The sequence below is a fragment of the Punctularia strigosozonata genome (assembly GCF_000264995.1).
Source record: "Punctularia strigosozonata HHB-11173 SS5 unplaced genomic scaffold PUNSTscaffold_3, whole genome shotgun sequence".
In the NCBI taxonomy this organism is placed as follows: domain Eukaryota; kingdom Fungi; phylum Basidiomycota; class Agaricomycetes; order Corticiales; family Punctulariaceae; genus Punctularia; species Punctularia strigosozonata.
In genome coordinates, this window is record NW_006767435.1 from 2,265,080 (window position 1) to 2,289,804 (window position 24,725).

Genomic DNA, 24,725 nt, shown 5'->3' on the forward strand with positions numbered 1-24,725 from the left:
GACGACACTAGCTAGTCGAAATTCCAGTCCTCCCTCCGTACCGGACGCTCAAAGGCTTGGTCGACTCGACCAGATCAAGCGTCCTCCTTGTTTCATTCGGCGAGACGCCAATTTCGGGAACAGAATTCGAGCTCAGGCTTGCTCCTTATGATTCGCAGAGTAAAATGATGGCCAACATGCATATGGTCGAGTCAAGCTGATGCATAGGCCCTGGGAGCTGTGAATAGTATACGTAAATATCGGGTTGTGTTGTTGAAGCATGAATTTTTGAGAGCTTTGGGTGTGCACTGTGAAGGGGGTTGGTTCCGTTTCTGGCCTCTTTTTACCCACGACACTACTCTGCTTCTCCGAGTCCCATGGAGGACGGTCGACGTCGCACGACAGCGCTCAAGATGCTCAGGTGGTCGCTATCTGAGAACGGAGGCTTCGGTAGGCACACTCCTACTGATAAAGGTCGGACTTCGGTCTGGCACCCTACTTGAACCATGGCCATGCCCAGATTTCGCGTTGCAATTTGGTACGGAGTTGAGCAGTCTGCGCGCGATTCATCATAGACTAACTTAGATTATCACAGTGGAGGAGGCATAGGCGGACTGTGTCTCGCCGTAGCCCTGTCCAAATATCCCGATATTCGAGTCGATATATATGAAGCCGCAGAACGGTTCAAAGAGATCGGTGTTCGTGATCGCACTGCCGCTGCAATCGAGCTACCTGTTCATCGAATTACAGGCCGGTGTGATGATATGGTCAAGGACTTGGAGGATTCTCCAACTACTTTGTCTAGCGGATCAGTTCTCCGCGGTTGCCCACGCTCCGCCTGATGGATCTTTGGGCAAGTGCGACAACTTGTCGTCATTCGCCGTCGCTCTGATGTGCGGGTGTGTATTCTCTCAGGTGTCGGCTTTGACTATCGTCGCTCAGACCAGCCGGAAGACGGGTTTCGTTTTCGCCTGATGGAGATGCCTTGCGAGTAAATTGTTCACGATTGGAATTCAGTGCCGCTAAGATTCCCATTAGATGGCTGTATCCGGTTCCACCGGGCGCACTTCCTCGATGTCTTTGTGGACAACCTGCCGCCCGACGTTGCTCACTTCGGCAAACGGGTGACCTTTTACTGCGAATCCCCCTCTACATCTCCCTATTCGGCGATCGAGCTCACATTTTCGGACGGTACCCGGGCCACGTGCGACGTTCTCATTGGATGTGACGGCATCAAGTCCTTGGTGCGGAAGCAAATGTACGAACAGCATGCCGTGAGCGATCCTCGATTGCTGGGGTTCATCGATCCAGTATGGAGTGGTACCATCGCGTATCGTGGTTTGATACCGAAGGAAGAACTCTCGACATCACACCGTGCCATCGACCGACCAATGATGGTAAGTATTCTTTCTAGCTTACCGGCTCCCTGATTTATTGACAGGATACCGGGCGTATAGTACTGCGGCAAGAGCAAGGTCCCTATAATTTTTGCCCCTCACGGATAAGCCCAAATTTCTGATCCGCAACGCTTCCTAGCACGTCGTTGGTTATTCGATTGCGGCAGGAAGCATCGTCAACGTTATCACGTTCGCAAGTGATCTTAACAAAGAACACACTCCCTACGACGACGTATGGGTCAAGGAGTGCCCTAAGGAAGAACTCCTCGACTGCTACAAAGGTTGGGAGGCCGACGTGCAGGAATTGCTGACAGCGAGTCTTCATCGAACACCTCGATGAACTACCGCCGATCGTTGAATTTGCATCTGTAGAAGATAGAAGCCCCGACGAAATGGGCGTTGCACGCATTGAGGCCGCTTCCTTTCTACGTGTCTGGGCGTGTTGCCCTTCTGGGGGATGCGGTAAGAAATCCGTTTCTGGGCATCGGTTACCCGGACTTATCGTCATGCCTCAGGCTCACGCGATGCTACCTCATCAAGGTGCTGGTGCTGGGCAAGCCATTGACGTATGTTCTACCGATCATATCGACACCTGGCAGACAGACCAATCCGATCACAACAGGATGCATACTTGCTTGCTTCTATCCTGGGCAACAGATCGACCACTATATCCACCCTTCCTGCTGCATTACAAGCCTATCAAACCATCCGACTGCCCATGGCAAACCACGTCCTAGAACAGTCGCGGGTGTCAGGCATGATGTATGCTTTTATAACTAGTCCGCTCTCGTGGTGATTGTGTTCGTGTCTGACAAGTTGCCAGGTATGAGTTCAATGATGATAGATATGGAGACGACTATGCGCGGCTTGGTCCGGCAATCGAGAATCAATGGCATTGGGTCAACGCAACGTCTCCGGAGCAAGATGTCATCGCGGCGGAACATCACCTCCACGATCTGCTCGCGACCAGAGCAAGGCCGTGACACTTCGCCTGTATTAATTATGATCCTTATAATGCGAACCGATGCATGTTCCTGCGCCTGCGTGCACTTGTTATCGTAGCCAGTGGTTGCGAAGTATTTGATTCATTGGACCTACCACGAAAGAGTGGCGTTTCGGCGGATGAGTAGAGCGCGCCATCTGCAACTTGACCTGTCGCGGTTTAGGCACGGAGCTTCTTGGACGCAATGTTTTACTGGCGAAGTTCAAACGAGTGGGGATCAGGGATCATCGTGATGATGTATATTCCGGCATCATCTCTGAGTGCAACCCCATGTGAATCTGTACCTGATACGCTATACACGTATTACACTGTTGGCTGTTCGCCCTTTCTGCGCAAAGTGAGTCCATGTCATGAATGCGACGGTGACTCCGGAGCAAAAATTCGAAACGTGGAGGAGCGTACTCGAACGTTTCGCAGAGTTACCATAAGAGGCATCGGCGTCTCGGTCGAACCTGATGCGCGCGGCAGCTGGAGCGCTCCCTCTCCCCGCTTTCCTCATGGACCCAGTATTCGCCCAGTCATCCTCCTCGGCCACGACGAGCTCGCGCTCGCCATCGCCAGCGACACCAGAGCCGTATGATACACTTGAACAAGTCACTATCGCCGACCTGTCGTGGCCTTCAGGGAAGGGCTTCCATCCTGTGCATCATATACCCACCAAGACCGACGGCGAGGACATCCTTGAGTTCCACGACCTCATCAGGGAGGGCACGTACGACCACGACGCGCCCTATGAATGTAGCTTGATGACGCCTCTCTTCGCGGCCAACTATCGTTCCAACACGAACGAGTCACTGCCATCAGGTAGCAGCCCTACGGCATCCGACACTCCTCCCAATTCAACCGTCACAAAGGGGTCGAAGCAGCGCCAACGAAGACGAGAATTGCCGTCACAGAACCCTCCCAATGTCGTGACTCCCCCCAAGGAGGCTTGCGAGGGGTAAGCGGATGCGCAAGGGTTCACTGGACTCATCTGATTTTGCTCGTATATAGGCTCGCCATCGTCCTGCCAAACATCCCTGCGACTGGGACCAAGTCACGAGTAGAGACCCAGATTCGTGTCACTATGGAACTGGCCAACGCACATGCTTCCGCGCTGGATCCACTGCGGTACGACTTAGTAGGCTCGTGGAAGTACCTCCGGCTACCCAAAGGGACTGCAACCAAGCGTAGGCCGAGGAAAGACGGGAGAATTGGTACGTGCCTTCCGCTTAGAACTCACGTATCGCTAAACGATGAGCAGATCCTAAACCTGAAGACACTCTTTATCTCCGATTCGAGGTGACATGCGCCTCTCCACCTAATGTTCCTGTTGTAAGCTGTGCAAGCTGTCGTTCCCGCGAGGTGAGGACGCTCCGCTTCATAACAACTTCATCTCACGACATATCGTGCTAGGCAAAACGCTCTGCGCGCAAGCTTCAGATGCGGGTCAGACCTGTACGCTCGGACTCCGACTCGGGTGAAGAAGGCGGGCCAGGATTGCCTCGTCAAACTGAAGACACGACGAGCGTTGTACAGTTTAATTGCCCGGAAGTTCTCGAGTTTTCGTCTGGTACCACGATTCTTCCTGTCCGCATGACGTGCTACTGCCGCCATCATCGGGAGAAGGTTGGGTTCTTGGTCAGATTCTCTCTACTGGACCACCAAGGCAGACTGATCGGCTCTGGGACCACGCCACCTATAATGATCACGGACGACCACAAAACGACGAGTGCATCGGCTGCCAAGCAAGCCAGCCCGCTTGTCCCGTCGTCAAATGCACCGTGGTCTACACCTCCGGAAGATAGTCCCGCCCCTCCTGCAAAGCGCAAGGCAACTACCAAAGGCAACGCGGAAACCAAGAAACGGGCCAAGCCGTATGATCGCAACCTGAAGTCGAGAAAAGGCAGCGCATCTGGCCTAGCATCGCCCGCCAGCTTCACTTCGGAGCTGCCGGAAACTCGTTCGGGTAGCCCATCACAACTTGCTAACGTGCCAACGCCATTGTCCGGTGTCTGGCCTCAGCAGACGGCATCACCGAATGCTCTCCCATCAGTAGACCCTGCGTCGGCAGTCCTTCTCGCCACTCCGGATATGCTTAGCACAGTCTTGGAGAATTTGGCTTCACCAACCGCATTCTTGCCTACCGCTCCTCCGTCGCCTGTACAACCATCGCTGGGCTTCCAACAGCAAATGACCATGTCTTCCACCGTAGCTCCATCATCGTCATTCCTTTATTTTGATCCTACTTCCAACCTGCAGAACTTGCCCCAACCCATCATCCATCGTCTCATTCCATCTTCTGGTCCCACTGCCGGAGGCATCGAGATCACCATCTTGGGCGCAAATTTCCATCCGAACATCCAGTTGAATTGCATGTTTGGTGATGTGGTAGCGAGCTCAACCCAGCGATGGAGTGACAACACACTCCTGTGCATCTTGCCTCCACGTATAACGTCCGGTGTAGTCGCGGTTTGGTTCGAGGGCATCGAGAAACTCGAGGATGGTAGTCCTCCCGTCCTTTTCACGTACATCGACGAGACCGACCGAGCGCTGTGAGTCTTCGTTACAGAATCCAGAAAATGAATCATACTGTGACTAACATGGTTTCATTCAGGATGGAGCTCGCTTTGCAGGTTGTCGGGCTTAAGATGACTGGCAAACTCGAGGATGCGAAGAATGTAGCGCTCCGCATCGTTGGCACCGCCGGAGACCCACAACAGGACAATGTCATGCAAGTCGATCCGACCACATCCGATCCTTCTCGGGCTGCTCAGGCGCTTCTCTTCAGGCGCGCCCGAGATGCGGAGGATTTCGAGACCCTTATGGTCGACTTCCTCTCCATCCTGGACACCCCAGTAGAGCATGCTACTTGTTCATCTTTGGCGTCAGCGATGTCTCACGCATCTGCGACTGGTCACACGCTTCTTCACTTAGCGTCTATGCGCGGATTTTCTCGCCTAACCGAGTTCCTTGTCAAGCATGACCTAGATCTTGATGCACGGGACAACAACGGGTTCACCGCTCTGCATTATGCTGCCTTGGTAGGCTGTGCTCCGTGTGCACAGATCCTCCTTCGCGTCGGCGCCGATCACGAGGTGGTAAATGCCAAGGGCATGATCGCCGCTCAACTAGGCCCCGAAGGCTTTTTCGACGAAATATTAGTCGAAGTTGACGGTGAATTGCAGTGGGCGAGGGCCGAGGACGACGACGAGGAAGCGGACTGGGGCGATGGTGAAGAGGATGAGGAAGACATCGACCCTTCACCAGCAATGTTGCGTCAGCGGCGCTCATCTCGACGGAACCCGGAGAGTCATATTCCGACAACCTTGACACCCACTTGCGAGGAAGTGCCTCCATCTACTTCCGTATCACAGTGTCCCGAGAAAAATTCGGAGGTGTCGGGCGCCAAACTCTCCTATGCCGATGTCATCCAACGTACCCTCATGCAGTGGCAACGTAACAAGGGTTTGATCGCCAACCTTCCTCAATTGCCACTACCGCCGTTACCTCAGCTCTCGGGGATGTCGAGTGTCCAGTGGTCGCAGCTGCCGCCTATGCCCATGGTTTTCCCTGTGGTCACGCCTTCCGCCAATTGGCCCACCTTCCTCAACGCGAACACAGTCCAGAGGGGCAAGGGGAAGCAAACCCAGCCCACGCCTGAGAACGCTTCCACGGGCGAGCATCAGCAACGCCCAAACGTGAAGGAGTGGCTTGCTTTATGGGAGCAATGGATGGTACAGGCGATGACAGCTGCTGCTGCTGCCAGCACTGCCGGCCCTAAAGCGGAGGACGTGCCTCCGCCATACAGCCCTAGGACGAAGCAACCTACCCAGGAGGCTTCAACTTCACAAGGCTTGACGCGCCGCGTAGGATATCGGGACGAACCTTTGCCCGAACAAGAAGTGGAGTCTTATGTGTACAAACGAGATGGAGGACGGACCAGCAAGATGCAGAAAAAAGGTATGTTTGCAACTTATTATACCTATACTCAACTGACACGGATGTACAGAGGATCGGATGCTCGTCATATTCTGGATTCCTATGCTTTTCAGTGAGTCTCCGGTTGCATCACCTTGCCTTGTTTTAACGTGGATATTTCAGTTGGCTTTTGGTATACGTTCTTCATGGTGGTGCAGGTTGTTTTCAATGTATTGAAGACATTCCTGACCAATAGAACGGGTATACATATATAGATAGGACCTACTATTTTGCGATATGTACATGAATCGACTATGTACTACGATAAGCTGCGGATCAAAGTTACTACGATGTGCTTCGGAGGTACTGCTAGCTAAGATCAATAGTGCATGTCTCCTTCACCATGGCCACTTCCTAAAGCAAACCTCAGGGACGACTTCTCGCAGGGCTTCCAACTCCCCGTCTCAATTCCCGAGCAGCATGGTTCTAGATATTCCAATCTTGCTGTTTCACTGGGCGTGTCCATGTCCCGCCTTGCAATCTCTGCACGACAGAGACTAACCAGCAATACGCGGTCGACTGGACATCGCTGTAGCCATAGATGCTGAGTGATGTCAGATTGGGAGCGTCGAGTAGGGATGCCCTTCCATTGCCGATTTGTGGATTGCTTGTAGGACGGATGTGATCGAAGTCTTGTGATTCTGTAGTGATGGTAAACCGCACTGACGTATGGCGGGAAAGCAGATTCGTGTCTGTCAGTATATGCATGGGGGGGACATGGACTGCATCGCTGGCTTGAGTTCTCAGTTGGACCCAGATAAACGCTGGCCAGTGTGACAATGCATTGATGGATGAGAGACACAAGCGAATATGATCACATCGGAGTACAACAAAGGTATTTTACCGCCGGATTCCACGAGGCGCAGGCACACCGCGACCACGACGAGCTGTAAGGCGAATTTCAATCAGGTGCAAGTTCTTCCGAATCTATCACTATAAACGTACCGTTGGCTGCAAAAGACGGATATTGAGTAAGGACATTTGGTCACGAATATAGCCTAACATACCGCGCATGATGGTCGCTCGTCCACGAGCCGTGCCAATACCTCTTCCTCTCATGGCATTCGGGCCCACGCGTTTGAACCTGATTGATAAAGTCCGTGTAAGATCGCCTTCCCATTCCAAATGAAGCCGATGTGGCACTCACATGGGGGCGTTCTGCAACATATCGGGCACGATGAAAAACCTGACCATACTGCCACGGATGTAGACCTGATCCAACTGAGACACACGTCCGTCACGTCCAGTGACTGTTATGTCTTTCAAGGAGATGTTCAGGTTATCCTCGGCTGCGAGACAGAGGCAAGAGAGGTAAGAGATGGGCTCGCGCGCTATAGGCAGGTTCGACCGCGAGGAAGCAGACCTTCAGCAAGTTTGCCACGGTAGAGCTGGCCCGTCTTGAGCTCAACCGTTATAATGTGACCTAAAGATTCGTGGAGGAGCTTGACGGGGATACCGAGTCCTTCTTGAGGCATGGCGACTCGAGTTGAAACGCGACTCGCGTTTGCCTGCAGCCTCAAATCACGGTGGCTGAGCGCTTCCGCATCTGGACGCTTGACCCTGCCGCGATACCTACCTGCCGGAAATATACCTACCTACCTACTTGTGAACTTGCTGTGAATACTAAGTTACTACACGATGATAGCCATATTCTACGTTCCGCTGTCCATGTCCATTGCAACCTAAAGCATGTAGTAAATACAGTTTTTTGACATGTGTTGGCTGTACTCTACATCAATGTTTCCTCTCCTCCAACTCCGTTACGAAGTGCAACCACGTCTTCTTATCGATAACGCCCTCATCTGGTACGGCGTCAAGCGCTGCAAAAGGCAGGAACAGTACTGACTTACAGCATCCATCCGTATCGGTAACCATTACATGGCGTGTTCCGAGTTTGACGAAGAATTCTTGTATGAGTTCAAGCGGGGCATTGGACTGGACGGTGAGCGGCGCCTGCATGGAAACAGTTCAATATTTGGCGATGAAAGGAGTACACCAATCACGACTCACTTGGTCCATGTACACGCTGAAGTCGAAGGGATCGCCAGCAGCGTATATGCTCGTTTCGGCCAGTGAAGATATCGACGAAGAGGTAATATCACCATGTTGATGAGCCTGAGTGACGCGGAATGAAACTGGGCTATCCGCTTCATCGGCGACGATGCCTATCGGAACAAGGCGTTGACCACAAAGCCCGCGAGGCTGAGGAGGGTCCACGTACTGAGGGCGTGCTCTAGTTCACTCGCACCGATGTACCCTATCATCCTCATACCACCGCCGTCTTTACGGTCGTCCGGTCTGAGAATCGGGAAGCCAGAATCATCTGTGCCCGAGGACAACAGCTGCTGCAGCTGATCGCAAAGGGACTTGACAGTATTTTCTCGGTCCACTCGGATGACCTCGACGTCGCGGTTCACCTACGCGATGTAGTCCCATCAGCGTTGCGCCAACTTCGACTCGGTGTACTCACCACATCGCTGATTTGTAGGTCGCCCCACAAGGGATCGTGCTTGCCGTCAAGGTACGGCAACTGGTTCAGGCTGACAAACACCGTCAAACGTGGAGATGGTACGTGTCGGTTCATACTTACTCGATAACGAGATCATATATGCCCTTCGGTTCTAGCGCATCCGCGACGGTCTTTGCGACTAAGACGGATAGCATCACAGGCACCGCATAAGTGAGAGTGTCCGTGAGCTCGAACATGATCACGGCCAGAGACACTGTAGTACGCTGGGAGGCATGGTCAGAACAGTACAAGCGAGGCGGACGTAACTTACTGTAACTCCGGATAGCGCCGCAGCTGCGCCGACCATGGCATATAACCCAGGAACTACGCAGTCAAGGTCACCTCTGCAATATTTGAACCAGATACCGCTGTCCGGGTACTTCCACTGCCCCCATTGTACGAGTATGCCCATGATACGGCCCGCGCACGCCCCAACTCCCAGAGTAGGGATGAAGATGCCAGCGGGGAGTTTGATTCCAAAGGTGACGATGGTGAGAGCACCTTTGACCAATAGCGCGATGAAGATGGCTCTTATCACCGGCACGGCTTGTGTGGGAGGGTCCAGGACGCAAAGCCCGTAGTGGGTGTTGCCAGATCCAGCACGGCACTCAGCGAAGAGGTTGTAGACCAGCTCTGTACCACCCATGCGGGTGTAAGGGTTCAAGAAGGAGCCGAGAGCAGTGATGAGCGTGATCTAGCGATGAGGTTGGTGTACCATCTCGACATGACGACGACAGCTGACATACCAGCAAAACTTCAAAAACAGGATGGGTCTTCATCCATGTCCTGTTTCGTACGTCGCGACTCCAGCGGAAGTTGAGCTTGGAGAAGTACGCCCCGTATATACCCTGTGTTCCGATGGCTCAGATCCTGCACTATTGATACGACCGCGGTTCGCTTACCCCAAGGATACCAAGGAGCAGGAAAAAGACAAGTTCATAGGCGTGCCAGTCCTGTGAGGAGATTAGCCTGGGAGTGGTTATAATTGTTTGAAACCTACCTTATCGTATGTCACCTGGAACAGTACAAGCTTGCCAGTGCCAAATGGATCCAGGAACCGAAGGGTGATGGCGGCAATCATAGCGCAGAAGAAACTGAAGTCGATGCATTGATTTATGAACAGCGATTGTCAGTGAATCAGGCAGCTCCCACCTTCTCCACATAACCTGTGAAGATGGGGCAAAATGAGGACGAAGGAGCCTCATTCGGCGAAACGCCAAACATACCTTCGGCGGGAAGAAATATGAGACTTCCTCTAAACTGAATAAGACGCCGCCTATTGGCGCACCGAATGCAACCGCCACACCTGCAGCAGACGCTGCGCTGAGTATCTCACGTCTCTTAGCTATGAAACGATCTCAGGATAGGACAACGCAAGGGCGAGCAGAACCGACCTTCGTTGTTCTCGTACTTGTTGAAGAAGCGACTGACTATATTACCAATGCAGCTCGCTATGTGGACGAACGGCCCTTCCTTGCCTAGGAATATATTGGTCAGCCACGACCTAAGAACGGTCAACGGCAGAAGAACCTAGCGAAAGTCCGGAGGCCACGCTCAAAGCTAAGCCTACCGATTTCGTGAAGAGAGTGCGAGCGCCAAGGTAGCCGTGGATGACAAAACCTGAGAGGATAGTCTTGATCTCTGGTATTCCGCTTCCGGCTGCCTGTGATAGTGAATAAGTTAGTACATACTCATTTAGACGTGCCCAAATCCGACTTACATAGTACATGACTTTCCTCCTAGGGTCGGGTGCGTCTGATTGCGCCGGCTTTGGCTTGTCATTATCGTTTTCTGGAAAGTCTGGAGCGAGCACGCCGGAATCTTTGCGAGTGATGAACGACGTTGAGGCAGTAAGATGGATTGTCAAAAGTGTTGAAATCAAAGCAAGTACGAGCTGGACTGGGTCAGGACTTCGAAGGGGGGCGGATCAAGCACGACAAGACCTACAGCAACAACAGTGTAGGTTACGTATTCGACCATTTCAGCTTCAAGTTTCAGCCACGATCCTTCTCCGTGATGCCTAGGGTCAAATAGATCGGACCATACGCGCCAGGCAGCGCATGGCTCGTCACCCTCAGGTTGCGTTACGAACAGCGGAGATGCCCATTGCCTCGCAATGATGACGTCCTCATCCACCGTCGGACAACAAAACCTGCGAGCTTTCCACCAGCCTGCAGTACAGTACCCTTCCTTCCAGTCGAACAGGACCTGTTCGGATCGTGCGATGAGAAACGCAGAGATGGCCGTGAGGATGCCTTCGGAAAACGACACGTGTCGGTGAGAAACAGAACGTCAGGTATGACAGAGATGCTCACCAACAATGGTCACGATGATCCAGCCAATGCTCCGATCGACAGCCAACCTTATCTTCCCGCGCACGGATTTCCGACGGTGGAGTCTCGACCGGCGCACGGAATCCTTGATGGCGTCGTGCAACCAGTCGATGCTCGTGAAGCTCGAGTACCAAACCCGTATTCCGTTGCTGCGCGCTGCGGAGTCGCCGTCGGTCTCCGCGTCGCGCTGAGCGGTCAGGTCCTTGACCAGGTTCGAATCGTACGCGGAGATGGGCCTCTGTCGGAAGTAGGTCTGAGAGTCCCGGATGTCACGGAACGAGAATGACATGGGCGTCCGCGGTGAGGTCGGGTTAGATGCGGACGCCGCGCCATGGGGCAGATCGAGGTGGGGGAGTGCCGGCAGCCGATGACGGGAACGGAAGCCACGTCGAGTTGCGCTCGGGCTGGGGACCGTATTGTTGGGCGGGATGGATCCATATTCGGTGCTGTCCCTGCCGAGTGTAGTCGTTTCGTCCGGCGAGGCGGGGATCGCCGATCCGCCCTGTCCAATCGCCAGAAGGCGCTGTCGCCGCCAGGTGGTGGATGACGGTCCGCTGAGCATTCTCGAAGGCCCGGCGTCGTCCGGAATCGCAGCGACCGATCGGCTCTTGCGCAAGGACATCGTCGAGGGGCTGGTGCTGTGGCGCCGCACGTCGGTATGCACCTACGAGAGACCTCGTCTGCCTCAGACTAGTCTGTCGCCGTGGCCGCCTATGTTTAGGCCCCTCGCAGTCGCAGCCACTCATGTCGGGAGAAGAGCACGGTCAGGTGACCGGGCGGCACTTGGCCCATAGCCGGGCACTGGCGGTCAAAGTTGCACAAACGGATATAAGTAAAGCCACTGGCTTTGCTAGCGCAATCGGGACCACCAGATCGCATACAGGTAACGTAGAAAGAAGCAAATAACGAGCAAGGATGCTCTGAGCCCAGTCAGACGCCAAGACGATCCACCTCCTCCAATTTCCAGTACTTCTTCATGTTTTCGCCGCTCAAGTCCGCAACCTTCTCATGCGATCAGTCGTCAATGTCACTGCGATCGTTCCCGAACATGCACCCACCTCCTCATCCAGGTGTCTGAATAGGACATCCCTCCAGCTATCCAAGCACGCCCGCATCTCCTCGGGTGAGTACGTCGACGGCTCTTCGTTCCATTTCTTGATCAAGGCTGCGAGGTCATCGAGACCTGTAACGTTGTCAGCCTACTCGTTAAATTTCGACCAAGCTCAATGTGGACCTTTGTGGATTGCCCTGCACCGACACCGCATCAGCCAAAGCAAAACCCCAGACTGAACGGCAGACGTGCACGTACTTGTGAGACTTGATATGATCACCGTCCTTGTCCTTGGCAAATGCCGGCATCCGTTTCGCCAGCTTGGGGAAGAAATACGTCTCCTCGATCGTGTGGTGTGCGGTCAAGTCTATTCGTGGGCCGACACATGCCTTCATTAAAGCGTGATAACACGCAGCGAAGCGGTAGACCTCACGTTGGTTCAGACCATGCGCAAGCCTGAGATAAGCTTTCAGGGGCATTCCCCGCTTACTGAACGAGCCATCCGCAAGCTACAGCAGATTGTGAATTGGTGACCGTTCGGCATGAGAAACTCGAAGAATATGATTGGCCCACTTCGTAGAGATCATTGACTGGTGATCGCATGTTCGTCGTATAAGTGGGACGTTCATAGGACGCTAGAACCTACGCTACTTACAATCTCTCTTGAACCTGTATCAGCGCACAACTTCAATTTAGATGCCGAACATGATCCTGGAATGGGTCACGGTGAGCACTAGGAAGTCCGGAGATGCGACGCTTACGCACGAGATTCGGGAGACCTCACATGTCATGGAAATAACGCATTTCATCTGCCAACTGTTGAGACGGCGACAATCGATGAGCACTCATACGGCGGATGAAACGGTAACCTGCTCTCGCAGCATTGCTGTGATCCTCGGGACCGGATAACTATCGCCTCTGCTTACACGGTTCCAACGGCGCTCAGTCTTTCCATCTACGGATGCCATGGTAGTGGTGAATGGTCTGTAAAGCTGTCTCGTGTCGAGAGGGAGGAAAGAAGCCAAATCCGGTGGGGCGGTACGCGCGAGCTTTATCGGGAGCAACTTCCAGCGCTGAATCATACCCAAATGTCCTGCGAAGAAGCCATGACGAGAGCGGTGATCCAGATACGATGGGAAAGGAGTCGCAGTAGACCAGCACGGTGCAGCCACAAATCAGAACAGTACACGCCCGTCGAATCCGGGAAGCCAATTGCAGTAGCAACTCGTAACGAGACTCGAACGAGTACGAGAGCACGTCATAGTGATTACGTCGACAAAGTCGCCATGCATGGATTACAGAACTGTAGAAGGTATGTAGACAACCTCATGTAGTCCACCACGATAGCGGGCGGGGCAAAAATCGCGTAGACGATTGTCTCCATCAGAAATCCGACACCCTACCCTTGAAACTCCAATCCCCTTCGTCCTCCCTCCACCTGTGCACCGGCTCGTTCTTCGGCCCTCCCTGCTCGCCCGTCACCGGGTTCACGTCTCCTATGAACTCGGGGGCCACGGGGCGTCGCGCGTCGGGATGCAGCGCGAGGTCGGCCTCGGCTGAGACTGCGGTCGTAGAAGCGGGAGCAGAAGAGGGGGCAACTAGGGGCGTCTGTGCTTTGCGCACGAGCTCCTCAAACTCCCGCTGGTCTTCTTGAGGCAGGGGCGGCGGCGACGGTCGGTCATAGGGCCTATCGCTGAGCACTTTGGGATGCGTAGAGAACTTGGGGGCGGCGAGGAGGCTGCGGCTGGAGGCCGGCGCGCTACGCCTTACGCCCGCTTTGAGCGATCGCGCTAGCATGAGGCAGAGATGAAGAACCTGTGCGCGAAGGGCGCGATCAAGAACAATTTTGGTATGGGCCGCGGGAGACGGAGGGTGAAAAGCGGAACAGGAGCGTGGGTATGGTGTGTGTCATTCGGGGGGGCACAGCCACGCGGCGGTCAGCTATGCAAAGAGGTCGGCCGGCGCAGCCGTCGAGCCAGGGGCGAGACCCGTACTTCATCCCATCCGATCGTCGTGTGTGCGCTTGGGACAGCTTGCTTGACCGGCTAGCGGCTGGCCCACCCAGACATACTTGCCGATTCGACGAAAACTTGCTCCCAAAACACGAGACTCGTATCGTTGCGTACAGCACGAAGGACATCGATCCCCATACAGAAGCAGTTACAATTGTAGCGATCGCAGGGTCATGATCGTAAGCCGGTCAGGTCCGAGTACGCTTCAGTGTAAAGACGACATGCCTGGGGCACTTCGGACGTCCGAGCTCGAGCTTCTCGATTTTTATTGGAGCCAGGGCCGCAGGTCTGATGCAGATTATTCGCGGATGTTGCTCTGATCGCCGGGAAAACAGTCACCAGGGGAATGGATACTGAACCTGCTTAGATCACGTGCGCCAGAACGCACTCGTCCGCAGCAGGAAGCGAGTGTCTAAGTCCTGTGTTCGTCCTTTGTCCGTCAAGCGCACGAGTCGGATCCACGCCAGATCCCAGCGCTCTATAACCCTCCGCCGCCCACCGCCTACTCGCCTGTTTCTCTTTGCCACACACCCCGTCTCCACGCCCGCGCCTTGCACTTCCATGCAAGCCGCAGACCCGTATCCGCCATCCTCCGCCTATGCTTCAGCCACCACCATCCAGCTCAGCGACCATTCGGACACGGGCCTCCCCGACGTTCCTAAGACGGAGGACGATGTGAACTACCATGACCTCAGTCTCTCCGCGGCCGAGATATCCGCGTCACAGAAACGCAAGATCGAACGCGCCTGCGACTTCTGTCGCAGAAGAAAGACTAAATGCGACGGTCCGAAGATGCCTAATCACATCTGCACCAATTGCATACAGAACCGCAAGTCCTGCACATATGTGTACGTCCGCCCCTGAAACGCTCTATTCACGCTTCCGCGCGAATTCACCCACGCTTCTACAGAGAGGCGTCAAAGCCAAGAGGTCCTCCGAAAGCGTAAGTTTTCTCCCATGGGACCGTCTTTGGTTCGAGGGTTGATCGACGCCCAACCAGGTATGTCACCGCTTTAGAAGACAGGATTGAGAAGATCGACGTGTTATTGAAGCGAGTAAGTTCGACCGATCGGCTCGTATACCCGCGCAACAAGGCGCTCATCGCCGCCGTCACAGCTACGCCCGAACGAGGATTTTACCGACGAACTTGGACCGCCGATCGTCCGAGGCTCTTGGAAAAACGACCCTCCTCACAAACGCTCCACTTCCGCGCAGTCCCGGGGGGAGACGTCGAAGACACGCGCGCAGACGACGTCGCAGATCCAGTCCTTGTCTCCTCCATCAAGTTCTTTCGGTTCTGCACCTCTACCCCATCTTCGATCTAATCCGAACAGCCCCGTCGTCAGGGAGGCAGCCGCCAAGGGAAAGTCCCCATCGGGCTCGAGCAAAAGGGAGGACGACGGCAACGACGAGAGCTCATCGGATGACGTGTCGTCTGATGTCGAGGAGCTTGGCGAGCTCAGTCTGACTCGGGGGGTCAAGCGGTTGACGTTCCGCGGACTCGAACCAGCCGGCGAGCCAGCCCCGCACTCGGAGAATCAGCTGCGTTACCATGGGAAGAGCAGCTCGTACAAGCTCGTCGGGATGACGCGTAGGCTCCGGGAGGAGCATAGGGCCGAGCTGAGGAAGACTGAGACGGAGGCAGAGGCTGATGAATCCGTGGCAGCATCTCCCGAAGATGACCGATCTAACATGCGAGATGAATTTTGGACTATGCCCGAGGTGGGTCGCAATTCTTCTGTGGGAGTGTTCGACACAATGACCGTCAACACCGTTGTTTCGTCCGCAGTGGGAAGCGATATACGACGGACTTCAGATTGATTCGCCCGCAGGCATCCCCGGCCTCGAGGAACACTTCCCTCCCCCCGATCTCGCGAGGACGTTGATTGATCTGTACTTTGCCCATGTCAACAGCCAGTTTCCGTTGTTGCACCGTCCGACATTCGAGAAATCCTGGATGAGCGGACTTCACCAACGTGATGTCTGGTTTGCTTGCCTCTGCATGTCGATATTCGCCGTCGCGTCTCGCTGGTCGGACGATCCGCGCGTTTTGACAGAAAGAGCTCCAGGCAGTTCTCCCGAAAACGCAGAGGCAGCTCGACAGAGGTGGCTTCTAGCTGGCTGGAAGTATATGGAAGTTGCGATCCGTATGTGCTGCGAAAATTCATTCCATACCCGAAAAACTGACTATCCGAGCGTTACACAGGGGTACATATGATCAAACGTAGCGTCATACGTCCAGCTTGCCTTGCTGAAGTGCAGACACATACAGTGAGATTTCCGCTTCGCGCTTCACGGCATGCCTAAAACATGCTGTAGCTTCTGGCCATGTTCCTCCGAATGAGTAAATGGGGTCCGGTGAGCTGGCTTTTGATTGCTGTCGGTCTACGGAAGGCCGAGGATGTGGGCGCACATCGGAAAAAGGTGTACAGTTCGCGGCCAACTGTGGATGAAGAACTGTGGAAACGCGCGTACTGGACATTGGTCGTGCAGGACCGTATCGGCAGTGCCGCCCTGGGCCGAACATGTTGCTCCAGAGAAGAAGAGTACGTGACTGCGTCATTTGTTGATACGCATATTCTCATAAGTGTATAGTTTCGACCTTGATATGCCGCTGGAGGTCGACGACGAATATTGGGAACACGAGAACCCCGACAAGGCGTTTAAGCAACCGCCAGGCAAACCATGTACTGTAACCGCATTTGTTCTCTTCATCAAGATCACTCAAATCCAAGCATTCGCCCTTCGTACAATCGTGCGTAATCATCCTCGTCAATACTGTCCTCCGATTGACTGGATCAACGTTACACCTAGTACGCTATCGATAAATCCAAAGTTCTGCTCGGATTAGTCGGGCCCCGGTGGCCAGAACGTATTATTTCTGAGCTTAACACTGCCCTCACAGAGTGGGGAGAAGCCGTGCCACCCTATCGTTCGTTATCTGATGTCTCTCTCAGAACTATCCTCGCTGACAATGCCTCGTAGTTCGCTGGTCGTCTACCATGGAAAACCAACTCTTTGCCAATCAAGCTACAACGCTGTATACATCCTATTACCTCACTCAAATCCTCATATACCGACCATTTATACGCCCGCATATTATCGTCGATCCTTACCATTCCAGCGACACGCTTCCCGCCCTCGCCATCTGTGCCAGTGCAGCAAAGTCGTGCGCCCGCATCCTCGAGATTCAGCTCCCACGGGGCCTATCCAACATCCCGCTTCTCATCGCTGTCTCACACCTTTGCGCAGCCATACTCATATTGAACGTATGGCACGCCAAGGCGAGGGAGCGCGCGGCTCTCATGGAAGATATTAAACCACTACGCTTGGATGCGCCGGCCCCGTCACAGGTTGATGCGCTCATGACGGACGTCAATGCTTTTTTGAAGGCTTTGGAATGGGTGGAGCCCAGATGGGAGTTTGCCGGCATTTGCCTGTGAGCTTTTTCCCTGCCACCTGTGCCTGTGTCAGCCCCTTTTAAATCGTGGCGCAGGAGAGAGTTACGAAAATCACTGCCGCCGCCCAAAACGGAAGTGCAAATGACCTTGCAACCTCCACAAGTCTCGTCCCGTTCGACCCCTCAATATACGCAGAACCACCATCAGCCTCGCGCATACAGTCAGTCCCAACCTCCTCCCAGGCCAACCTACGAACATGCACGATACTATTCACAACCGGAGTTGACATTTAACGATTACACTGAACCCTCGACCGCATCGTACGCTATGCAGATGCACTCTGCAAACGACTGGCAATGGTTCTCTTCCTCCGATGCCGGAACCAGCTCCTCCTCATACGCAGGCTACGGTGGTTACGATGACGTGGCTGGATCCAACGCACCGGTCTGGACCGGTCCCGATCCGACGCAGATGCCTCGCGGCAGGCAAGGCGCACCCTCGCAGGCGCACAACTCCTACGCATGGAACTCGCACAATCAACCACATTCGGAGTATCGGACCACCCCACAAGCCTCAACGTCCACCTTGCCTGTTCATCTGCCAACTACGGATCGACCAGTTATGTCAATCAGTCGTCTGCAGCGACGAGCGTCGAGCTTGCGCAGTTCGAGGACTGGAGATGATCTGTATGCTCAGGCTGGACAGGGCTATGGCATTGACTATACCCGGTACGATGTCGACGACGGTATGGGTATGGGGAGTAGCATGGGCGTCGATCCCAAGATGTTGCAGCAACGGCGTTCCGGCCCAGCGCCAGGAGCAATGATGGAAGGAACTGGATACGGAGCAAATGAAGGCTATGGGTATGTACTGACCGTTCTCATCCAGACAGTCTGCTAACCTGGAAACAGGACTACAAGAGCTGCGGGCGGCTGGAACGCATACGCACCTGCTCGGGATTACTCGCCGGCATATCGCCAATATTCTGGCTATCCTCCATGAAAACAGCACGGACTGTCCATTTGGCATACCCCACACACGCATAGATCAAACCAGCATTGTATTTGTAGTTTCCGCCATCCCGTAGATTACCTTATCAAGCCTATATCGGCATAGCGAGACTTTAGCTCAGGACAATGTATTTCTACGTTCAGTGGTTTATCATATCGACAATCATTCTTATTCCTTGTGCAGGTCAAGGGTTGGAAGTGTGGTGAATGGGATGATCTTCACTCTCAGGAACGCGATATTCCGAATGTTTATGCGTGTTGCGTGGATTGATGTTGCATGGCGCAATACAGAACATAGCATACAAGAGTCGAAAGAGGATGCAGCGAGACTGGGCTCTACGAGCGAGGCTTCTCCTGCAGCGCAAGAGTGAGACAGTGTGTTGTGATTGATATTAGGGAAACGAACCTTCTTCTCCTTCCAAAGAGCGAGAAGACCAACACCCGACACCTTCACGACCTTGAACCGCACACCGGGGATATCACCCTTTGCCTTACCGCGGCGACCGAAACCGGAGATAAGGACTTCATCGTTCTCGTCGACGAAGTTCAGGCAACCATCGTTCTATATGAACAACGCGCGATCAATAACACTCGAGCTAGGGTAGGTATTCCTACTCACCGGCACGAAAGCGGTAACCTTCTTGCCGTTCTTGATGAGCTGTACACGCACACACTTGCGGATGGCGGAGTTGGGTTGCTTGGCCTCAACGCCGACTTTTTCGAGTACGATGCCCTTTGCGTGGGACGAACCACCAGTGGGTGATGTCTTGTAAACGTTGCCCAGGGCGCGCTTTTTGTAGCTCTTATCCGCCTATAAGAGTGAAAAGTTGCAGGGAGGCTCCAGTTCAGTAACTCGTAGGCCGTGGGTAGCGATACGGCGACTGACCCAGCGGTTAACGCGGCGGTCCGTGCGGAGCTTACGAGCTGCTTGAAGACCGCGAGGTTTGTTGGCTGCGATACGTGTTGTCCGTCAGCATTACGAGCGATTCATCCAGCAGCCAGACGACATACAGCCCATGCTTGCTTGAGGAGACCGGGATGGAAAGTATCGTGAGAATCAACTGTTACAGTTCTTCGACCATTGCCAGGTGACCGTGGGATTATGAAGAGTCGCATCGTATTACTATGAAGGTCACAGTAAGTATGTCGCGTTCTCTGCGTCAAGAACTGTTCGCTCCGGGCTTCATGTATGATATAGTGCGGATGGATGCACATAGTCGACGATATAGTTCTGTCTCGTCGCATATTGAAGTTGTAAGAGCACGGAACCGCCAGCTCTCGTCATTATCATAGGATGTGCTGCTAAATGGAATCAATGTCACGGTTCTAGGTTCTGAGCGTCGATTATAACGCATCAGCACTACCAGTTTCTGCAAGACACAGAAGGACTACTTTGGAGCAAAAAAGTCATAACGCAAACGCAACGAGGCCTCCACAAGATGTTAAATGATCATCGCCAGTGGCTTTCAGGCGCCTTCGTTTCACATCGATCTACTTGGCGTCCTCTTTCCCACATGCACATTTCGAATGGCTACGACACTACATGAAGCGTTCGGTGGACGTGAGCGAAGCAATGTGATCAATGCCAATGACGTAGGACATGCCGGCGCGCTGGAGCTTTTCCGTGATGCTTTCACGAGCAATTTCTGCCTGGGTGACCCGCGAGAGGTTCTAGAAGTTCGGTGCGACAGCCAGTCCTACTTACGCTTTGCCATCAACTTGGCTGCTTGCCTGCGGGATCATCGTGCAGCGATGAGTCCTTCTATACCTCTACGAATCGTCGGAAGGTAGAGCAAGAACGTACCTCAATGCAGCTCTGGCTTCGTTCTCTCCTGTGCTAGGATGGCTGGCGAGGCAAAGCGCGCCCTTTATTCTTTCGAGAAATCCAGCACCGACTTTCCCAACTTTCCATGCGGTGCTTTCCTCAATGACCTTCGAGAGGCGCCGAGGGTATACACCAAATACTGATGTTTGACCTCACTCTCCTGCACGTCCTCGCTGCCGTCGATCGCAAGAGACCGGCAATGAACACTTTTGTTGCTGGCTGTTTTGGGGCCTTTTCCCTTCCAGTCCTCGGCTTTTTTGCACCCCTCTTCATCTGAAATAATGTCATCGTCAATTCACCTCCACCCTGGTACCGCACCCTGCAGCTGGCGCATCCCATGTCGAAGGGGAGGCTGACCAATAGATGCTTCATAGTCGGAGCGCTCCAGCTCGCTTTCGCTTCTGCCAGACGACTCACCACTGTCGGATTTACTGTCTTTACGAGAGGCCCAGGCGCGTTTGAGCTCGTTTGAGTGCATCGTTTCGGCGACTCGTGTCGCGCCGGTTTGACTTTTACTGCCGCGCGGTGTACCGGGTCAAGAGGTTTTATGTGCTTCTCTGATACGTATTCACTCTTGAAATTTACTTATACTGTACGAATTCGAGAATGCCGAGGACTATACTCACACCCGGAGGCTTCCATCCAGTAGTCATCGGTGACATGCGCACAAATGATCATTGCGGACTCCACAATCTTGGCTCCGGAGGTTCCTATGTCGCGACACCCCCTGATGGAAATCACATTTGTAGCATAGGCTAGAACAATATCATCATCAGGAATCATCTTCAGCGGCTTTCAGCCGCCTCCTCTTCACGTCAATCTTCTTCGCATCCTCCTCTCCATCCTTGTACATTCTCCGGGCATGCTGATCCTTGAACATGATCTTTGGTGTTTTACGTTTCGTGGAGAGCTCAACACCGACGGAGGCGAGGTACTCATCTGCTACAGCAACGGATTGCGCGCGGAAGGTGGTCAGGGCACCCACTGAATTCCAAGGTGTTTCGTCAGGTTCTTCCTCTGCGATCGTGTCAACAAGTGTAGGGGGGTTCGGCTCCGGACCAGTTCCTAACAATCCTGGGGTAGCTCTGCTCAACTCTCCATCCAGCGCGGGTTCGGGACGGAGGCTCGGTAGATCATACTCTCCGTCCTCGTCCTCGTCATTTTCATGGAAATCCGCCTGTTGGAAATCTCCTGGATCATATTCAAAGTCCGCGTGATCGATATCTGGGTAATGGTCAGTTCCATTTCCCGTGTTCATGCCGTTTGCCGGCTTGTTCTCGACAGTATCCTCGAGTGGCGCGGGATTCGTGGCCGTCTCCGCGTCTTCATCTTCGACATCTATGATCGTCACCTTCTTGTTCCCCTCAGCACGTGGCTCCGACTCCATCTTGACCTCAATTTTGATTGCAACCGAGGCATCGGTCGCAAGCCCTGGTTCCTTCAAGCCTTCCAGCGTGCTCTTGTCGTCCTCCTCCACCTTTACCGCGGCCAAGGCACCATTCGCATGATTAGGCAGGTGGTCCGAACTAATCGTATCGTCCTCTTCCACCTTGATAGCGACCAGAGCATCATCTGCGATATCGGGCTGCTGGAGCCGCTCCAACCTCTTTTTGTCGTCCTCTTCTTCTTGTTTTCTCGCCGCTTCGAGAAGTAGCTTCTCCTTGCGCTCGGCATTTCTCTGCTCTTCGTTCTTCTCTCTGATTGCCACGTTCCAGAGACCGTCCGCCACTCCGCGTCGATAGGCACTACAACGGCAACGATCAGCGACACCGCACGAGTCTCGACGCGGCTCCATGATTTTCGCGCACTTTTTTGCGTTCCTGCCTTTCGCTTCGGTTTTGTCCATCGACCAACGCATGATCTGGTTATAGACCTAAGTCGCAATCAGTCAACTACAGTGTGTCTCGCTTGCTCGAATATCAGTAACCCCCTACCATCTCGTACGCATGAGCCGCAGCGACCGTTTGTTCAGCCAGACCTGGTATTACGATGTTTTAGCACTCGAAGAGGTGCTCCCTTTGGGCGTACCGTAGAAAGTATACGACACCCGATCAATCTGTTCAAAGGTTGTGGTATAGAATTTACAGTCGAAGAACTTGGTGACGGCCGACGCCGCCCCGCTGGCCCAGGTTTCGCACATAACCTGAGTATCTTTGGTGCTTCTCACGATCACGACTCTGAACGAGGATGAGAATACTGATTCGGCTGAGTGTCTGAGGTAGATAACGCACGACATGCCGGCACGCTTGAGTTTCTCCTGGCTGTTCTCGCGAGCAATGATCTCGGCCTGTGTGACACTGCGAACGTAGTCAACACATATATACTTAGCAATCGTTGCCCCCGTTTGTCGACTATGACGTACTTGTGCTTCGCCATCAACTTCGATGCTTGCCTGTGATCGCATTGTCCGTGAGACCCCCGGTGTTCATACAGCAATGGAAAGAAGGAGCTAACCTGAGAGCAGCCTTGGCCTCATTTTCGCCAGTACCCGGGTGATTCGCGAGACGCAACGCTCCCTTGATCCTTTCAAGGATGTCATGTCCGACCTGGCCCACTTTTCGTCATGCGTCCTGGTGTTAGTCATTCTGCAACGCAATGAAAACCATTTTACCAACATTTTGCTTCCCTTTCCTGAGCATCGACGTTGTCGTTGCCGTCGGTTGCAAGGTTTGCAATGGACGCTTTGGTCGGAGGCTCTTTCTCCTTCTTGACCCTTTGTCTTTTCGGAGCCTTCCGCTGTTAAGTAATGATGAGTACCAACGGAAAATCTTGTCGCAGGGCCATTCCAGGGACAACTTTTCCAAGCACGCACCTTCGGGGCCTGAAATTCCTCGTCGCTATTGCTTGATTCACGAGAGAACATGCTCCCTTCCTCATCCGAGTCGGAATCGAGGTACGCCGAGAGCCAGTTGCGTTTTCGCGCTGTCCGTTCAGGGCGGCCCATAGTTCACAACTTCGGTGCGAATCCGAGGCGAGACAAGGTGTTTGTGGTATCGCCAAAGGCTGACGCGAACACGCGAAGGAGCGCGAAACGCGTAGGCTCACATGTCGCCGGACGGAGCACAGCTTTTGGGGTAAGCATTTAGTCTACACGGAACTACCGTCAGCTTTCGGCGGGGAACTGAATCCAGTCGTTCTCAGTTTGTACAGGCTCAATAGTGGGATGAACGGACATAATCCATACATTCAATATTGGCGAGGGGCTGGACCAATTGCAAGGGATATGCAGTCAGTCGGGGGATCAACAAGCACATCGTACATGACGACACCGCCTATCCGTCGGACGCAAGCCTAGTTCAACGTAGACACTTCCTTCGAGAAGAGCACATGGGACCCCTTTCGAGCCCCGACGGCTCCGCCTTCGTTTGATTATGGGATGCGGGACCATATCAGATATACCCGGGGCCCACCCGTGTACGCGAACGATGAAAGGAGTCCATGCCGGGGAGCTTCGTCCAGACTTGCCCGTTTCCGGAATCTTGCTGCCCATCATTTCATTGAGTCAACAAACGAGGCTTGAGGTTTGTCGATACGCCAGGCATCCGCATGCATCCTGCAAACAACTGCCAATGTGCAAAGGTCGCCGTTGTCGCAGATTCACGCTCTTCGTGCTCATGCACAAGGACGGAAGCAAAACGCGTTGCTCTGCTATACGAACAACTCGACAGCAGCTTTGGCGCTGGATCGATCAGCGTGGTCGCCATCCTCGTTTGCAATCCTCGCGTTCCTCCACCACGCTCAAGCGTCCGACAGGCCGGGATGAGATGATATGGTTCACAAGCTAGGGCGTAGTCGAATCCGGAGGGTTCTTCAAGGGATCGCAGAGCCACGCCTCATATCAGCGAGAAACGTCCGGTGAATCAGTCCTCGTTGCCCTGTAGGGCCTGGCTTCGTCCTGTCTGTCCTTGTTCCTTCCTACCACGACGATCTTCAGCGAAGTCGCCGAGCGTTGGTTCCACCGAGTCCAGGTGCTGTCTCTCGAACGGCAGGCCGGGCGGCGACCTTGGAGCCGCTACGTATCGATCAAGCGCGCGGGATGGTGGATAAATCTCCTGACCTCTCTTGTTCCTGCTGGCCGTCCGCAAACCTTGGGCACATCTGAAGGAACAAATTCGAAGGCGTTCTTGTGAGAGCGATGATATTTTAGAGGCAACTCACCCCGCATCTGAATCTCTCAGGCACAAACCCTCGTCAGTGCAGGACGTATTCTCGATCGCACCCCGTCTTCCTCGAGATGCCAGCGCA

General features: G+C 53.9%; 10 protein-coding genes across 10 annotated transcripts; 3 read left to right on the forward strand and 7 right to left on the reverse strand.

Annotated features, from left to right (window-relative positions):
• Window positions 1–491: 491 nt before the first annotated feature.
• PUNSTDRAFT_63080 (FAD/NAD(P)-binding domain-containing protein) lies at window positions 492–2,172 on the forward strand (the record flags this gene model as incomplete). Its single annotated transcript, XM_007381379.1, has 9 exons — window positions 492–517; window positions 575–677; window positions 730–880; window positions 1,018–1,376; window positions 1,437–1,454; window positions 1,516–1,693; window positions 1,756–1,838; window positions 1,892–1,942; window positions 1,999–2,172. 9 exons carry the CDS (start codon window positions 492–494, stop codon window positions 2,170–2,172), a joined length of 1,143 nt encoding a protein of 380 aa, XP_007381441.1.
• A 704-nt stretch (window positions 2,173–2,876) lies between these two features.
• Window positions 2,877–6,625, forward strand: PUNSTDRAFT_142125 (uncharacterized protein; the record flags this gene model as incomplete). The annotated part of the gene is made up of 7 exons (XM_007381380.1): window positions 2,877–3,319; window positions 3,373–3,575; window positions 3,623–3,723; window positions 3,775–4,913; window positions 4,976–6,321; window positions 6,371–6,412; window positions 6,463–6,625. 7 exons carry the CDS (start codon window positions 2,877–2,879, stop codon window positions 6,552–6,554), a joined length of 3,366 nt encoding a protein of 1,121 aa, XP_007381442.1. The 3' UTR covers window positions 6,555–6,625.
• A 480-nt stretch (window positions 6,626–7,105) lies between these two features.
• Window positions 7,106–7,814, reverse strand: PUNSTDRAFT_119116 (Sm-like ribonucleoprotein; the record flags this gene model as incomplete). The annotated part of the gene is made up of 5 exons (XM_007381381.1): window positions 7,106–7,226; window positions 7,285–7,290; window positions 7,347–7,423; window positions 7,487–7,628; window positions 7,703–7,814. 5 exons carry the CDS (start codon window positions 7,812–7,814, stop codon window positions 7,180–7,182), a joined length of 384 nt encoding a protein of 127 aa, XP_007381443.1. The 3' UTR covers window positions 7,106–7,179.
• Window positions 7,815–8,073: 259 nt separating this feature from the next.
• On the reverse strand, window positions 8,074–11,743 carry PUNSTDRAFT_61841 (uncharacterized protein; the record flags this gene model as incomplete). Its single annotated transcript, XM_007381382.1, has 17 exons — window positions 8,074–8,141; window positions 8,190–8,292; window positions 8,350–8,504; window positions 8,561–8,756; window positions 8,810–8,879; window positions 8,930–9,072; window positions 9,120–9,542; window positions 9,595–9,696; window positions 9,751–9,801; window positions 9,849–9,942; window positions 10,001–10,014; window positions 10,075–10,193; window positions 10,243–10,326; window positions 10,379–10,511; window positions 10,569–10,742; window positions 10,796–11,103; window positions 11,164–11,743. The coding sequence occupies 17 exons, from the start codon at window positions 11,741–11,743 to the stop codon at window positions 8,074–8,076; spliced, it is 2,817 nt and encodes a 938-aa protein (XP_007381444.1).
• A 368-nt stretch (window positions 11,744–12,111) lies between these two features.
• PUNSTDRAFT_132064 (uncharacterized protein) lies at window positions 12,112–12,627 on the reverse strand (the record flags this gene model as incomplete). Its single annotated transcript, XM_007381383.1, has 4 exons — window positions 12,112–12,183; window positions 12,240–12,364; window positions 12,416–12,429; window positions 12,491–12,627. 4 exons carry the CDS (start codon window positions 12,625–12,627, stop codon window positions 12,112–12,114), a joined length of 348 nt encoding a protein of 115 aa, XP_007381445.1.
• An 868-nt stretch (window positions 12,628–13,495) lies between these two features.
• Window positions 13,496–14,467, reverse strand: PUNSTDRAFT_119119 (uncharacterized protein; the record flags this gene model as incomplete). Its single annotated transcript, XM_007381384.1, has 2 exons — window positions 13,496–13,997; window positions 14,463–14,467. 2 exons carry the CDS (start codon window positions 14,465–14,467, stop codon window positions 13,616–13,618), a joined length of 387 nt encoding a protein of 128 aa, XP_007381446.1. The 3' UTR covers window positions 13,496–13,615.
• Window positions 14,468–14,805: 338 nt separating this feature from the next.
• Window positions 14,806–18,744, forward strand: PUNSTDRAFT_142130 (uncharacterized protein; the record flags this gene model as incomplete). Its single annotated transcript, XM_007381385.1, has 12 exons — window positions 14,806–15,092; window positions 15,155–15,187; window positions 15,245–15,299; window positions 15,361–15,966; window positions 16,034–16,391; window positions 16,451–16,515; window positions 16,564–16,790; window positions 16,840–16,999; window positions 17,059–17,176; window positions 17,230–17,683; window positions 17,741–18,508; window positions 18,557–18,744. 12 exons carry the CDS (start codon window positions 14,806–14,808, stop codon window positions 18,645–18,647), a joined length of 3,222 nt encoding a protein of 1,073 aa, XP_007381447.1. The 3' UTR covers window positions 18,648–18,744.
• Window positions 18,745–18,775: 31 nt separating this feature from the next.
• Window positions 18,776–19,690, reverse strand: PUNSTDRAFT_50742 (ribosomal protein S12/S23). The gene is made up of 5 exons (XM_007381386.1): window positions 19,667–19,690; window positions 19,542–19,606; window positions 19,275–19,466; window positions 19,062–19,217; window positions 18,776–19,009 (listed from the first exon to the last, which is right to left on the reverse strand). Exons 1-5 carry the CDS (start codon window positions 19,671–19,673, stop codon window positions 18,992–18,994), a joined length of 438 nt encoding a protein of 145 aa, XP_007381448.1. The 5' UTR covers window positions 19,674–19,690; the 3' UTR covers window positions 18,776–18,991.
• Window positions 19,691–21,252: 1,562 nt separating this feature from the next.
• Window positions 21,253–23,424, reverse strand: PUNSTDRAFT_132068 (uncharacterized protein; the record flags this gene model as incomplete). The annotated part of the gene is made up of 9 exons (XM_007381387.1): window positions 21,253–22,225; window positions 22,289–22,353; window positions 22,415–22,458; window positions 22,509–22,657; window positions 22,712–22,777; window positions 22,843–22,872; window positions 22,935–23,034; window positions 23,096–23,216; window positions 23,293–23,424. 9 exons carry the CDS (start codon window positions 23,422–23,424, stop codon window positions 21,253–21,255), a joined length of 1,680 nt encoding a protein of 559 aa, XP_007381449.1.
• A 226-nt stretch (window positions 23,425–23,650) lies between these two features.
• PUNSTDRAFT_119121 (uncharacterized protein) lies at window positions 23,651–24,220 on the reverse strand. The gene has a single exon (XM_007381388.1). The coding sequence runs from the start codon at window positions 23,971–23,973 to the stop codon at window positions 23,722–23,724; it is 252 nt and encodes an 83-aa protein (XP_007381450.1). The 5' UTR covers window positions 23,974–24,220; the 3' UTR covers window positions 23,651–23,721.
• Window positions 24,221–24,725: the final 505 nt, after the last annotated feature.

Bases quoted from the DNA above. Each gene is read 5' to 3' on its own strand.
- PUNSTDRAFT_50742 (XM_007381386.1), bottom strand. The intron at 19,467-19,541 runs GTCAGTCGCCGT...TCACTCTTATAG, and splicing joins ACCGCCGCGTTAACCGCTGG to GCGGATAAGAGCTACAAAAA. The intron at 19,218-19,274 runs GTGAGTAGGAAT...TTGTTCATATAG, and splicing joins AGGTTACCGCTTTCGTGCCG to AACGATGGTTGCCTGAACTT.
- PUNSTDRAFT_119121 (XM_007381388.1), bottom strand. From the start codon at position 23,973: ATGATGGGCAGCAAGATTCCGGAAACGGGCAAGTCTGGACGAAGCTCC.